The following is a 16,585-nucleotide window of genomic DNA, read 5'->3' as shown; positions in this document are numbered from 1 at the left end:
GATTATTAGGTTATTTAGTGGTGAAATAAAAAAAAAAAAAAATACAGTACAGAATCAATGCTTTTCTACTCGTGAACTGAAAAAAAAGTTCCTAAATATTATACAATAGGGCAGTGATGGCTAACCTATGGCACTGGTGCCAGAGGTGGCTGCTTTGCACACAGCTATTTTAAAGTGACAGCTCTACCAGGGATTATTTTCTGCTTTATTGGTGTCCTCAGGTGCTGGTATCAATGAAAACTGTGACAGAGAAGGGAGTATAAATCACAAATTAAATTTCTGTGTTGGCACTTTGCAATAAATAAGCAGGTCTTTGTTGTAGTTTGGGCACTCGGCCTCTAAAAGGTTTGCCATCACTGCAATAGGGGATACCAACCCCAAAAAAGGTAACACTGGAAAAACCATCTCATCCCACAAAAGAAAAAAATGCCATCACATGGCCCCAATATCGAAAAAGATAACATTTTATAGCCTACAAAAAGGGGCCAATGAGAAAACTAAAATCATGGCTACTGTAGGTTCCTCCTTCCCATCTGCATCTCGCTGTGCGCCCATAAAACAAGTAACGGCCACATGTGCGGGGGTCTCCATACTTGGGAGAAATTGCATAACAAATTGTAAGATTTTTATCTTTTGGAAATGTGTAAATTTTAGGGCTAAATGAAGATCTCTAGGGGTTAACAATCTTGCTAAAGGCTGTTTCTGATGGTTTGAGATTTGCAGATTTGAAAATGGGTTGATTATATATAGGTTTTTTTTAATGCTAAATATTAAAAATTTCATTCAAAAACAGTATTTATCCCCAAAATTAGTCAATTCTGAAAATACGGAACAGCGATATTTTATTTGTAAGCCGTGTGACATGAAAATAAGTTACCCAGACATTTTTCAAAAAATTCCCAATTTTTTGTTTTTTTTTGTAAATAAGCGCAAAACTTACCATAAGACAAAATTTACCACTAAAAATGAAGTACAACATGTGAGCAAAAACAATCTCATAATCGCTTTGATAAGTAACAGTGTTTAAAAGTTATAACCATACAAAGCGACGCATGTCAGAATACAAAAAATGGGGCTGAGTCTTAAAGGGGTATTCCCATCTGGGCATTCATATTTAATTTAATTCTATTGTCATATCTAAACATCTATTCAATTGGATGTTATTAAAAGAAAAGTTCCTGTGTGAAGATAATTGTTCATAAATGTAGCCATGTTGTCCCTTAGAAACAAGATTGCTTCCTCGGATACAACCACCATGCACTTTGGTAGCGGTGGCCAGACATGCACTATTGAGTCCTCCTGACCACCTGGCTTCAGAGTTCATTACCACAAGACGGCTGTAGGAAATGCAGTAACTACTTTTTTTTATCTTTGTGCCATCACTCCAGCAGAGAAGGTTGTATCCAAGGACACAGTCTTGTTTCTAAGGGAAAGTTTGACTACATTTAGAAATTATCTTCACACAAGTAGTAACATCTAATTGAAGAAATGTATATATGTGGCAGATTAATTAAGTTAAATGTAAATGTCAAGACTAGAATACCCCTTTAAGCTATAAACTGGCTGCGTCCTTAAGGGGTTAATTGGTGTCAAATAAAAAAAAAAAATTATATATATAATTTTTTTTTTGGATAAATAAATCTGGGGTGAGTATAGTCTGGAAGTATGGTATGTTGCTGTTCAAGCACAATGGGGCACATTTACTTACCCGGTCCAGTCGAGATCCCGCGGTGCGTTGTCCGATGAGGATTCGGGTTTCCTGGGATTCACTAAGGTCGTGTGCCCGATATCCAGCAGGTGTCGCTATTGCGCCAAGGTCTGCCGGAGTTCACCTCCTTCTTCCCGATGCATGCGAGTGCTTGATCTTGCGACACAAATAGTTTTTTAAATTCCGCAGTTTTTCAGAATCCATCGGGTTGTCCGATTTCTGTCACGTGAGAGTCGGCGCCGATGCACCACAATCCGATCGCGTGCGCCAAAAACCCAGGGCATTTCGGCGCAAAAAGGAAATATTCGGGAAACCCGTCAAAAGTGCGGTGTTCGGACCCTTAGTAAATAAGCCCCATAGTTTTTTTCCTAAGAAATAGAGCTACTATAAGTACTATGTTTCTCAGATCAAACACACTCATGTCAAACTAGCCTATGGCCCCAATCAGATCTGTCAATATGGCCACGTTACGTGATTCAACAGAGCTAACCACACATCTGATTTTGTAGATCTGTATTTAGAATTTTTCAATATGTAGCATGTTTTGCAGATACTATATGATGGCTTTATGATTCCCATTGGAAATTGGTTCCATTGGGCTGATTCTTACCAATTTACATGTGCATGGCATCCTTAAACCATATTTACATATGCAACTAAGGGCACATAGGAAAAATATATGTTAAAAAATAGGAGCATAAATAAAAGGGGTTTTCAGTGCACATAAACCACTATCCATCACTTAAAAAAGGCAGATTTATTAATCCTCACATATGTACCACGGAAGAAAAGTTGCGTGGCCGCGGCACTTCAGATCCGCTTTGTCGCTCTCACGCTCGGCCTTTTGTAAAATAATAAAATCACTTACCACTCCCTTGTTCCAACGGCTTCATCTTCCTCCTGCTCCAATCAGCTCTGGGCATCTACTGAAGACTCGTACAGTGTGATGAGGTTATTATCACATTGCAGGGTCACAGAGAGAATGGCAGACAGAAATGTATTATTCTTGTGAAAATTAGAGCAGCTAAAGGACGGAGTTGGCGCCCCCTATCTGCTCCACATGGTCGGCATCTGGGAGGTCACAATTCCTGTACAGAGGGACAAACAGCCCTGCCTCCTACACTATAAGGGAAACCCCAATATCCAGGCGTTTCTTTTAGACCCTGGTATAATAAATAAATAAGATAGAATATTAACATTTAGACCATCAATAAACAGAAACTAAACAGCCGGTATAATAAAAGGCTTATCATTGAGGGTACTGGTAATATGGGAAGATTACCTAGGAAGGTGCCTTAATATAAATCAATGGAGAGACTATACATTGTAGGGAGACAGAACTTAGCACTCCCCTTAGTAATATACAAATAGAGCGCAGCTACAAAGAATTTACACATAAGTAAAAAAAAATATATGAAATTCCTAATTTTAAAAGAATTTTTCAAAGAAATTCCCCAAGCAAATATTAAAATTTTAAAACAGTCCATTGTATCTCAATGTTTTCTAAAGTTAATAAGAAGCATATTCAGAGGTAAATTAACCTTAGTACAACATGACTGTTATGTAGATTTACTGTAAAATGCAGTTATAAGATAAGTTTCCTACCTGAAGTCTGTTGAGCAAATAATGTATGAGCTGACAAACTTTACTGACAAGGTGTTCTTGGCTCAGCTGAACAAGACGACAAGCTTGAACGAGTAAGGCACAGACCTCCTAGAGAAATAAAATACAGTCTGACAGTTACATTTTGGTAATTCAATGTTGAAATCTTTTCCATAACATAAGCTATGTTGTCACATCTGTGTTGGAAATGTATTTATTGCATATTAAATATATAAATATACAAAAAATGCAAAGTATTCTGTGGCATTTTGTTCACTAAAATGCTGGCACAAAACAAACCTGACGGACCTCATTATAGTTAAATGGAACCTGTCGGGTACATCAAAATTCTGGATGGCTGCAGCTGAAGTTAGCTTATGATGATTATTTTAGACGGGAAAGGTCAGGATGGTGTGACTCTTATCCACCCCCATGACTCCTTAGTGTATGCCACATTCATAATTTTTTTTCTGTGTAATACTGAATCTCCGAGAATACAGAAATTCATTATTCTGAAACTGTCCCTTTCCTCCATAAGGGTGAAGACACACTTGGCGTTTTTAGGCTGTTTTTTTGTTTTAAGATCGTTAAAAAAAGCATGCGTTTTTTTGTCTGTTTTTAATTGCGCAATTTCGGAAAACGGACAAAAATGCGTGCCTTTTGAAAAACGCATGCGTTTTTTACGATCTGAAAACACACTAACTAAAAACGGCCCAAAAACGCCACGTGTGTCTTCACCCTAACAGGTTTGTGATCTTAAGTTCTTACGTCTCTACGTTCTACGAGATCTTACGTTCTCATGACAGGTTCCCTTTAATAGGGTCCTGAAACAGACTGAATCCGCGTCATGTCACGTCACATCAGATCTTCATCAAAATATTGACATGCCGCAGATTTTAACCCCTTTCTGACCAGGTATTAAAAAGCTTGAGGTAAACTACATCAAAATCTTTCTTGATAAACCAGGGGCTTATATTTGTTATCCGTTGCCTCCTTCCTCCTAAAATGAACTTTTATAACTATCCTAATGAGCGGGAGAGACATATTGGGGCAGATTTACTTACCCGGTACGGTCGCAATCCCGCGGTGTGTTGTCCGACGAGGATTCGGGTCTGCCGCGATTCACTAAGGTCGTGCGTCCAATTTCCTTCATGTCTTGCTTCCGCGCTGAGATCCAGCGGAGTTCACCTTCTTCTTCCTGTTTCGCTTTTAAATTCGGCGGTTTGTCCGAATCCATCGGGTTGTTCGACGGCACGCCCCCCCCCCATTTCTGTCGCATGCAAGTTGGCGCCGATGCGGCACAATCCGATAGCGTGCGGCCAAAACCCGGGGCAATTCGGCGCAAAACGGAAATATTCGGGAAACCCGACAGAATTGCGGTCCGCGGACCCTTAGTAAATGAGCACCATTGTGCTCATTGTAAAAGCCTGTGTGGCTCAGCACAGAGAAACTCTGGTAACGCCACCAGAGCTATTTAAGCATATTATATATTCTTCAAATTAACTCAAAAAGACCATTATAAATTAATTCCCTAGTATGTATCGGTTGATTTGATATACAATATGTATACACTGGGAAAAAGGGGGCAACTATGGTGACGTTTTCATAGTGTAAACAGGGATTTCTTTTATTTTATTGGGAAATATTTTTTTTTTATTTTATATGTCCCCCATCAGGCCATAAAAGACCCTTGGGGGACATATAGCTATGCAGTGAAGAAAGGAGAAGCCAGAAGTGGTAATAAACCGCTTCTGCCTGGGTTCTCCCGGTGTTTCTGACACTCAGAGACCAGGTCGCTGCAGACCTGGTACCTGCACTCACGTCCCAAGTCAGAGAGCAGGCAGGATTGAGCTGAAATCTTTTTATCGACAAAGAGCAAGATTATTAAAATGTCCCCAACAGACCCAAAAGATCTGACTAAGGCCAAAACTTTGTTTTTGTGCGCTAGATGTTGTTTCAATGGTTAGCAAAAAGTCCCAATGTCTTTCTATGGACTCATGGCTCCCGAGCCAACTGCACGGGGCACTAAACTCAGAGAGGTTGTCACCATGTGATCACCACGTGTGTTATTAGTTCTACAGTTATTCTGAGCCAAACCCAGAAGCGTCTAACACATAGGGCAGGTGCATAGCTTTCCATCGTAACTTCCCGCTGTATACCTGCTGGATAGATTTGCACCTGCTCTGTGTGTCTGACCACACCAGCTTTTGGCTCACAATAACTGACAAAAATAACGGAAGATGTACACACTTTGCGCTGTTTTCGGGATTTACACGCCTTTGACAGGTATTTAATAGGTTTCTGGGACTGTGTAGCAAGCATCGTTTTTTGGCCCAGCTGCCGTGGCTTCCATGCAACACAAATTGTCGGGCGTGCAGTCAGACCATCTGATTCTGACTGAGCACGGGATTTAACTTTTAAATTGTGTCGCAAGACAATGCACTTACATGCACCAGGAAGAAGACGGTAAACTCCATCGGACCTGAGCAGGGAAGAGACACATGCAGCATATCCAGCGCACGATTTTAGTGAATCGCGGTACAGTGCATTATCGTCGAACACTTTTGGTGAACTCCGCGGACGGTTAAGTAAATGTGCCCCACTATGTCACATTGGCCCACATTTATTAAAGTGTTTGCACCAAAAACTTTAATAAATGCAAGGTGCATCAGATTCATGAAGATTGTGTTCCACTTTTGATTAATCTGGTGCACCCTGCACTCTCCACAGGCAAACTGCATGGTTTCTGATAAATGTGTCCCACTATGTTTCGACATCCACTAAACTGAAGTGCGAGGAGTCTCGCCAAATCACAGATGTGCTTAGATCTAAACGCTTGAAATCAGGAATGAACAACACTAGTTTACTGGCAAAATATGCTCCTTCTAAATGCCAGAAATTACATTGAAACACATCCATGATCTGGAGGGGCTGCTCCCCACTGCACTTCAATAGGCTGCTTTCACAAGTGGCGTTTACATTGCGTTTTGAAATGCAATACAACAGCTGGACAGGAAACCAAGTGGTTAAAACTCTACCCTTGGTCTCCAAAACTAGTGAAATAACAAAGAACCGAGAGGAACAGGTGATACAAGATGTGGCCGGCTCATGGAAATGGATCTACCGATAGGTACCAGTTCAGATCTTCCATGTCGTCCCCCATGGCAGCCACATGGTGGGATTACTGCCTGGAGAACTGTGTGCCCGAAGGACAGATCCCTGATGCCCTGTAGATCCAGACAATAATGTTTTAAAAGGGTGAGGAAGCTGGCCCAGGTGACTGCACTCCATACTTAAACCTACAGAAGAGCCTCCTTTTTCAGCCCAAGTGGTTGCCGTTTCCCTGGTAGAATGAGCCCTAATATTTAAGGGAGCTGGAAGATCTTTGACAGCGTAACTATTAATTGCTGCAGTAACCAACTAGCAATGGAGGATTTTAAGGCAGATGTCACTTTGACCAAAAAGGATATAACTAGATTGTCATAAATCCTCCAAGCAGCGTAGTTTCTATACATTGGGAGGACCGCTTGTCTGTTGTCTAATGCGTCCAAACTCACTTCTCTGGCTGAGCATGGATTACTCCAGAAAGAGGGGAGGATAATATCCTGGTCTCTATGGTAGTCACTTTTCTTCGGAAGGAGGGATCCAACCTACGGGTGATGCTCTCATCAGTAATAGTTAGATATGGTTCCCTGATAAATAAGGCTTGTAAATCTAAACATCGAGCAGAGGTAATACAAGGAATACTACTTTCAAAGTTAGCAATCTTATTTTTAACTGATATAAGAGCTCGAAGGGGAAGGGGGGCAGATAGACTATCTAATACTGTAGGTCGATCCCAGGGATTGTTTCATTCTGGAGGCTGCCCGGAAAACAATCTTACAATCCATTTATGGTGAGCAAGGGAGCAATCAAGAAAAATGTGCTCAAAGCAGAGGCCTGGACTTTTAAGGTGTTGAGTTTAAGGCCCATCAAGCCCCTCCTGAAGAAAGCCAAGAATTTGTGCAATATTCGGGTGGTTTTGATCAGGGGGAGAATCCCCTGCCCACAAAATATATATTTTCCAGATCTTCTTATATATTGCCATTGTAACAGGATTGCGACTTTTCTCCAAAGTTCCAATCACTCTGGAGGATAGACCTCTGGCCATTAGCATCTTGCTCTAAAGTTCCACACTGAAAGGTTCAGGAATGCTGAATCTGGATGGAGAAACAGACCTTCAGGTGAGACATCTCTGGAAGAAGAATAGAGTGCTCTATTGCCAGCTTCTGTATAAGCAAAAACAAAAAAAATTGTCTTTGGACACCAGGGGACCATAAGAAAAATTCTGCAATCATCAGTTTCTGGAAGGTTTTGGAAACCAGAGAGAGAGGCGTACCCCAGCTGAAAGTTCCACCTCTGTCTCTACACCCTGAGAATTGTTGTGAGACTGTAGAGAAAAGGAATCCATCTAGAGACCACTCCTGATGATCTCAAACTTTCAGTAGCCAGCACTGGAATGGTCCTAGTGATGTTGCCACCATGCAACATACTGAATTGTAGATGTCATTAGCCCTAGGAGTCTCATGGCACCCAATGCAGCAACGTAGATTCACACATCAGGCTTTTTTCTTCTGACTCTGGAAGAAAAGGCATCTGTGAGATTGAACCCAGAAGCACTCCCAGGAAAACTTTCCTTCTTCCTGGAACCACTTCAGATTTCTCTAGGTTGACTATCCACCTTAGATCTTTTAGAAAATTTAATGGATGGTCTAATCTTTCCTACTATATACTGCAATACTACTGTATTTCAGTATATGGCATTTTTGCACAATGACAATGAGCCACTGGCCTTTCCATTGTTTTACATCTATGTGGCATCTGCGTAGCATTTGTGCTCATGTGATGTTTACATTTACATCACTATTGTGTCATATTTCGCAGAGCTTTAATGCTTATGTGACATTTGTGTTTACATTGCGTTTGCATCACATTTGCGGTTATGGTTATGTTCCATTTGCATTACGTTTGAGTGGCACTTGCGTTTATATTTACATAGTGCTAACATTGCGTTTGCATAACAGTTTTTTAATGTGGTGTTTGCATTTACTTGCTGTTTGTGTAGTGTTTCGGCTTATGGGGCTTTTGCTTTTAAGTGGAGAGTGTGTCACATTTGCATTTACATGGCCTTTATATTGTGGTTGCACCACGTTTGTGATTACATTGCATTTGTGTTTACATGCCATTTACAATCAATTTGTGTTTACATTGCATTTATATTGCACTTTCTTCACATTTGCTTTTTAGGGTACATTCACACGCCAGGCGAGCATACCGCCGTGTGCTGGAGAGGAGGAGGAGGTGACCCCTCCCCCCTCTATAGAAAACAGTGGCGCACCGCCGCACACTCAGGAAAAGATAGAGCATGCTCTATATTTTCCCAGTGTATGGCATGGATTGGTGCCACACATGTGTGGCATCATAACGCCGCCACTGCCGTCTATGGGGATGTATATGCAGCCACAAATTTGCGGCCGCATATACATCCCCACAGACGGCTGTGTGAATGAGCCCTTACATGGCATTTACATGGAGCTTATATTGCATATGTGTTTACGTTTCCACTGCGCTCATGTTTCCACTGCATCTCTGTTTTTGTAAACGCAATGTTTACTGAATGTAAGCAGAATATTAACACACCGTATCTAGATACATCTGGATGAGCATAGAGAGATCACACACTGCCTGCCACTGATTGGACCGAATAAGAGAAGATTAGCATAACACACGCCTCCAGCTTCAGCTCCCCCTCTCTGACAGAACACAGATTAGGCTCATTTCACACTACCATTCAGATTTCTGTTTCTAGCAACCGCTTAAAAAACAAACAATTTTTAATTGAATGGAACTGTTCTCATTGAAATCAATGCAATTTTTAATGTCATCCATTACTCTTCAGTCTTTTGGAAAGCAAAAAATGACAGAGCTCGAAGTATTTTTTTTTTTCATTAAAAAAACTGATTCATAACAGATGACATCAAGTTATCCATTACACTGAAGTCAATGGGGAAGGATAGGGTAGTGTCAGTTTTTTCTTAGATGATGAAATAGTATGTATACAGGTATATTAGAGATAAATGTGAGGTATAGAAAGATAGGTAGGCGGATAGAAATGAGAGTTAGATATAAATAAGAGATTGATAGGTAGGTAAAAATGAGACATCTATTGATGACATCTATTATGAGAGATGGATAAATAGATTTGAGGGATAGATAGATATAGAATGATGTATTGAAAGTGAAAGTAAAGTGTATGTGACTGTATCAGATACTGTCATCTGTTACGTTCACCTGTATTATTGTTTATTTACCATCCGTTATCTTTTTGTAATCTGAACGGCAATGAATGTGTACTTAGCCTTAGATTAGAAGATACTGGGACTAATTTCTCCACAACCGGAGGGGCTAGAAAGAAAAGTGCCCCTGAATCTTTGTTGCTGCCCCTACAGAATGGTGCGCTAATCTGTGAGGTGGTAAAAGGTATTTTAATATATGCCTTATCAATATCTGAACCATGAGGGGTCAACAGATAACTTGAGGCCCCTAGTGCTGGCTATCATGTTAATGGCCAATATGTAGTAGCATTGTGTAGCAATGTTATTATCAAGAATAAATAACGCCAGCACTGGCCTGGAGAATGGGCAAACCACTAGCGTGCCCACCTCTTCTCTGATGCCCGGGCCGCCCGCGGTGTACTCCTGGGATATCAGCTGGTCCAATAGCAGGTTGATCTCGGTGCGGAAGCTCTCAGAGTCAGATGGCTGCAGGCTGTACAGCTTGCTCAGATGCCGGTAGAAATCTTGCACAGGATCCGCCTGAGCATACTTCTCGAAGCCGCCCATAGATAACAAGGTTCCGTGCTGTGAAGCACCCGGTTCCCATCTGCCATGCGGCATCCCTGCCAAGTGCCCAACTCCTTCATGGGACGCCATGTTTTCTACAGACGGCCGTTTGCTATGGCAACATGTAGTCACTTCCGAGGTCGTAAGGGATGAAGTAAAAAATCGTCATCAGTGTGCGCTGCCATCTGCCTCGGTAACGATCGCAGCAGCACCGAGGGCACTAGGTATAATATACACAGCGTAGGGAGATACCTTCTATGGGAGTCGCTTGTTTTTTTGAGTCCTATATTGTTAGAAATGGAAGTATAAGAGATCCACGTTAGATGTATATAGTTTATTTCTTAGAATTTATTACCACAAAATGGTCTGGGTATAGGAATTCTAGGGTTCCAAAAATCCTTGGCTAAAAGTAGATGAGATATGTATTATTCAGCTCAATATTTTATACCATTTTCAGTTTTTGGTCAAATGTGTTGAAGGGAACCTAAAGAGAAAAAAAAACTTCAGAAAGACATGACATACAGGGGGTCCCCTACTTAAAAACACCTGACTTACATACGACCCATAGTCACAACGGAACCTCTGGATTTTGGTAATTTACTGTACTTTAGTTCTAGGTTACAATAAACAGCTATAACAGTTATCAATGGTGCCTGTCATTAAGCTTTATTGTTAATCCTGGTTCATATGACAATCCAACGGTTTTAAAATCCAATTGTCACAGAGGCCAAAAAATTTTTTGTCTGGGGTTACAATTATAAAGTATACAGTTCCGACTTACATACAAAGTCAACTTAGGCCGGCGCCACACTTGGCGCTTTTGTCTGCGCTTGCAAACGCAAACAAAGTCGCGCCCACCGGGGCGGGCCTCGGCCCGATCGCATCGGCGTTTCTATGGAAACGCCAGCGATCGGGAACGAGCCGCCGGTGTTTTGCGTTAATTTAACGCGAAACACCGGCGGCTCGTTCCCGATCGCAGCCGTTTCCATAGAAACGCCGATGCGATCGGGCCGAGGCCCGCCCCGGTGGGCGCGACTTTGTTTGCGTTTGCAAACGCAGACAAAAGCGCCACGTGTGGCACCAGCCTTAGGCCCGTTCCACACTTGCGAGTGTGATGCGATGAACTCGCATCACACTCGCAATGCAAGCTGCCGGGAACGCATGGCCCGAACGCTGCACCGCGGGAGTGAACTGACATGCTGAGTTCCAAGTGTGGAACGGGCCTTAAAGGGGTATTCCGGGAATATGAACGTCTGACACAAAAACTCTTGATGATATAAATAAATGAATACAACAATACTCAATGTCATTAGTCACAAAACGGAGCTAAAATAATATGATTTTATGATTATACAAAATGTATGGCCTCTCTAAAGTAGGTGGAGTTATCACTAAGATGGCCGCTACTGGAAACTAAAAGTTCCATGATCCTTTATTTCTCAGTAACTCCTCCTCCCTCTTATGCTCTGCTAACAGTGATGATGTAACAGGTTTTCTTGCTCTGTTACCATAGTAATGATGTGTAACTGCCATCACCACAACACTGACCATACTGGATGCACTGCAACCAACCGACTACAGCCAAACGTAGTGGTGATCACATGACCCCGCCCAGGCAGGTACAGGACATGTGATGTGGACATGTGACCAGCGGCCATCTTCTTTTCTGCGACGGACCGCGCGGAGGAAATTAACGGACTGATTAAAGGGCCGGTAGCATTTGAATTCTTCATTACAGTGTATGTCACCAGCATTTTCTGCTAAGGGGAGCAAAATTTTAAATAACAACTAATTACACATTAGCTTATATTTTGAGTGCCCACTTGTATATGAATTATGCTGATTCCTGGAATACCCCTTTAATAATCATGTAATATTTAGTCTCCTTTTGCCAATGCATCGCAGCAATTAGACAGATCCTTCTGACGAAGTTATGCCCCAATTCAGACCAGCACCATCGCGTTATTCACCATCCTCCTTTAATTGTTCTTATAGGACAATATTGCTGGAAGGAATATGCAAGCCAATGGTGCAGTATGTTCAAACAGGTTTAAAATGTATTTGATTCATCATACTCACAGGGCAAAAAGGTTAAAAAGTGCATATCAAGATTAGTAGCAGGACGCTTGCTTACAAGTCCGTTGCTCGCCCCAGAAGAAGCCTTGGAGGCAAAACCCTGGGTCGGGCAGACCTCCGTAGATGGAGGGTCATGTGATCTCTAATTGTCCATTAGGTTGACCCTCCATCTGTGGCCATTTTATGGCCAGGAATGTCTGGCTTATGAGAGTGCCGCATGTCTTGATACACTGTGCAGGAGAAAGCCGACTCAAGCTGCCATTCAGCGCTTCCATTTTTGGTCTGATGAAGGGTTAATCCCGAAACGCGTCACCATTGGATTTTACTTGTTGCCAATAAAATTTGTGGATTTTTAAACATTTCTTGTCACTGATGAGGACTCCGCATATCACTTGTTTACAAGCGCACCCATCTAGCCCTCTCTTTTTTCTATTTTGTATAGTTAATTCTACCTTTGGTCACCGGATATTTGGAGAGCTAGTGAGCTGCTGCAGTAACCATCAAGATTTACACCCATCGGTCTAAAGGGAATTGTCCCCGGATTGGATTATTATTAATACCGCTTATGCACAAGAGGCCACCAGGTGAGCACCCTCTACACTCACCACATTCGGTACTCACTTATCCTGATGTTATCATGCGAGGCGCTGTCCTCTTCTGTTCTCGTTTTTGCTTTCTTCTTTCCTTCAGAGTACGGGGAGACACTGGAGGCGCTGAAAAAAGAGAAATGTAGGTGGAGTTTTAATGACGCACCTGGCCGGAGGCCGGCACACCATGTTATAAGGACATGCGTGGACACCATTTACTACTTTTTACGGGTTTAACAGGCGTTCCGCTGGTGAAAGGTTCCCTTTAAGCTCCGTTTTCACAAGTTTGGATTTGGATACCTAGAGGTATCAGTACAATAGAAACCCACAAGAAGTGACACCATTTGGGAAACTAACCCCCTCAAAGAATTTATCTGGGGTTATGGTGAGCATTTTAACCCCCAACATGCTGGTCAAAATGTAATACAAAGTGGATGGTGGAGAGTAAAAATTGCATTGCAATTTATAAAATATGCCATTGTAGGGATAAATGTATTTTGCCCAACTCATGCCACTGGGGACAAATATAATGTCAAAAATCTACATCTAAATGTCCAGGGATGTGTGATAAATACAGAAGCACTCTTTATACATAGTCCTGGTTTTTCTGGGCATGTTTCACAATGATAAATAGTGTCCTTCCAAATGCCCTTTTTTGCAGCACACCCCGCACCTCTTCTGTGTCCTTCCCTTCTTGGCAGTTTGGGGAACTTCTCCTGGAAAGTGCTGCCCTTGTACAATACGTGTTGTGGCCTCGCTTCCAGAAGTGCTGGCACTCCCCCCTTCCTTGTCTCCATAAAGAAAATACCTCATAACCACCTATTGAAATCCCAAGAAAGTTCTGGCCTGCACATCGATATAACACATAAGAATTATGTATTGCTACATGAATGATGTGCACAGCCAGCTTCTTGAATCACACATTGATTTCCGCATGGCGTTGTATGGCTGAAGCACCTACTCTATCAAGTCAGGCCCCTCCCATGTACTTGTTGTAATCCAGTATGCAGTCAGGTTTGTGGGCTTCTGTACTGGTATCTTGTACTGGGACAGGGGTGCGGGTGTGCCCATGTATTATTGTTAAAGGGAACCTGTCACCAGGGACCTCATTTTCACTAAAGACAGGTGGCAGAAGCTCATTACACCTGCAGTGCAAATCTTCTTTTCTGCCTTTTCTAAGCATTTGCATTACAATATAATTGTGTGTTATAACTTACTTTTGCACCCTGACAAAATCCTGGGGTAGTCACAGGGGCTGGACTTTGGTTTGGATGCATTTCAAAAAACAACATGTGCCTTGTCTGTGTTACTCACTCCTCAGAGCTTGGCCCCACCTTTGTACTCCTGTACAACTCCACCTCCTGCTCCTTCTCAGAGGTCACAGTCTGGTCAGCCTGTCATCAGTGGGGGAGGAACAAGCTGCACAGGAGCACAAAGATGGAGGCAGCCTGCAGCTCAGACAAGTCACATGTTGAAATGCATCCAAACCAAAGTCCAGCCGCTGTCACTACCCCAGGATTTTGTCAGGATGCAAGAGTAAGTTATAACACACAATTATATTATAATGCAAATGCTTAGAAAAGGCAGAGAGGCATTTTTGCACTGCAGGTGTCATGGGCTTTTACAATCTGTCTTTAGTGAAAATGAGGTCCCTCGTGACAGGTTCCCTTTAACACCTAAAGGACACAGGGTTTTTTCCACTCTTTTCACGCTCTCAATCTTCAAAAATCCATAACTTTTTCATTTTTCCATGTATGGAGCTGTGTGACCGCTTATTTTGTGTGTAACAAATTTTACTTTTCTGCGATGTTATTTATTATTCCATGCCCTGTACTGGGAAGCTAGAAAAAAATTCCAAATGTGGAAAAATTTTTTAAAAAACCACATGTGTGTCACATTCTTGTGGACTCAGTTTTTACGACTTTCACTGTGCGCTCCAAATAACTCCTCTGTTTTATTCTTTGGTTCGGTTTGATCATGGTGATACCAAATTTATACAGGTTTTAATGCGTTTTAATATATTTTCAAAAATGAAAGTAATGTGTACGAAGAAGAAAAAAAAATATTGCCATCTTTTGACGCTAATAACTTTTTCAGACTTCGGTCTACAGAGCTGTGTGATGTGTCATTTTTTTGCTAAATGAGTCGACGTTTTCATTGCTACCATTTTGAGGACTGTGCAACATTTTGATCACTTTTTATTACATTTTTTATGTCATGTAAAATGGTGTAAATGTCACGTTTAGGACATTTGGGCGCCATATTCCGCTATGGAGGTCACCGCCCGCAATAACCGTTTTAATATTTTGATAGATCGGACATTTTGAGATGCGGCGATACCTAATATGTTTGTGATTTGTACTATTTATTATGTTTTATATCAGTTTCAGGGAAAGGGGGGTGATTTGAGGCCAGCATGTTGTATGCCTCCAACACAGTGTACATATTCTGAGACATTGTAAAGAAAAAAATAAGATATTGTGCACCAGAAAAATTAGGTAAAGTACACCAGCACAGCTGGCAAACAGAAAAATTAAATAAGTGCACCAAACTACAAGTACACCTATGGGTGCTCTGGAAAAAATACCAGGGACCAAATAAAATGAGCCTATATGCATCACGCAAAAAGGCGCTACTGAAAAGTATGCCCAGTGCAGAACAACGCTAACACAGTGCACTGTAAGGTGTGTTGGGGTTCAGAAGGGACAGACAAGAGATGGAAAAAACGGAGGACAAGTGTGATCACACAAGGCGATCACACAGGGAATATACACAACCAGGAGGGATCAGACAGTGAAATAGCGATTTTTAGTGTAACAGTAACACTCAGCTCCTCTCTCCAGCAATACCAAACCAAAATGGTGCCGCTGCCGGAAGGAGAAAGGAGATAAAACCTAGTTTTTCAGCCCCAAAACACTGCAATTGGCCAGTTAGACTTGAGTGGCCAATCGCAGCGATCAGCCTCCATCACCCGAATCCCATTGCAATATCACATGACACACAATTCACCGGGTGCGCTGGCGCCAAGGGGTTAAAGCATTTTTTTATTCTTGAAGTGTAAACAGCTGTATCCCAATGTTAAAGAAGACCTGTCACTCTGAAAAACAGCACTAGGAGCTGCTTACTAAAAACACCGTTAGGTTGTACACTAGAATCTCTCAAAGCGACCCGCTTGCTCCAGAGGCCAGTAGTGACTGCCGCACGTCATGCGCCCCTAATCCCGCCCCATCATGAATACGCCGGACTGCTTTGAGAGCGGTCTGGCGTTTCCAGTGTACAGCGCAGTGGTGTTTGTTAGGGTTATTAGAAGTTTCCGATAACGCTAACATTGTAACACTGCTCTGTGTCTTTTAACACTAGGAGCTGCTTACCATATTTTTCGGACTCAAAGACGCACTGGACCATAAGACGCACCGAGGTTTTAGAGGTGGAAAAATAAGAAAAAATGTTTTTTTCCTCAAATAGTGTGCTAACATTTAATAAAGTAACAGTAAAGTAGCGGCGCCTTACAGGGCGGCGCAGCCATGTTTCTCTTTGGAGAGGGGTAGGGACAAGCAGCCCTCACCCCCTCCTCCTCTCCCAGGCATCAACGTGTGCCCACCGTGATACATATGGCGGGCACAGGTTCATGTGAATGTAGCCTAAGGGGACTGTGTAGGGGATACTTTAATTAGGGGTCATTGTGTGACATCTGGTGAAGTTTTAAAAGTGTACTGTGTTTGGGGAGAATT

General features: G+C 42.1%; 1 protein-coding gene across 1 annotated transcript in view; it reads right to left on the bottom strand.

The window, feature by feature from the left end:
• HEATR6 (HEAT repeat containing 6) overlaps window positions 1–10,388 on the bottom strand; it is a 62,212-nt gene extending 51,824 nt beyond the window's left edge. The window contains exons 1-2 of the mRNA XM_072137126.1: window positions 10,012–10,388; window positions 3,314–3,421 (exon numbers count right to left, since the gene is read on the bottom strand). Of these exons, the coding sequence (XP_071993227.1) occupies window positions 3,314–3,421; window positions 10,012–10,281 (378 nt within the window). The 5' untranslated portion in view covers window positions 10,282–10,388. The remainder of the gene's footprint in view (window positions 1–3,313; window positions 3,422–10,011) is intronic.
• Between the last annotated feature and the right edge of the window lie 6,197 nt (window positions 10,389–16,585).

This window comes from Engystomops pustulosus, chromosome 2 (genome assembly GCF_040894005.1).
Source record: "Engystomops pustulosus chromosome 2, aEngPut4.maternal, whole genome shotgun sequence".
Classification (NCBI taxonomy): domain Eukaryota; kingdom Metazoa; phylum Chordata; class Amphibia; order Anura; family Leptodactylidae; genus Engystomops; species Engystomops pustulosus.
Note: the sequence above shows the minus strand (reverse complement) of the source record. Positions and strands in the feature narration are given on the sequence as shown.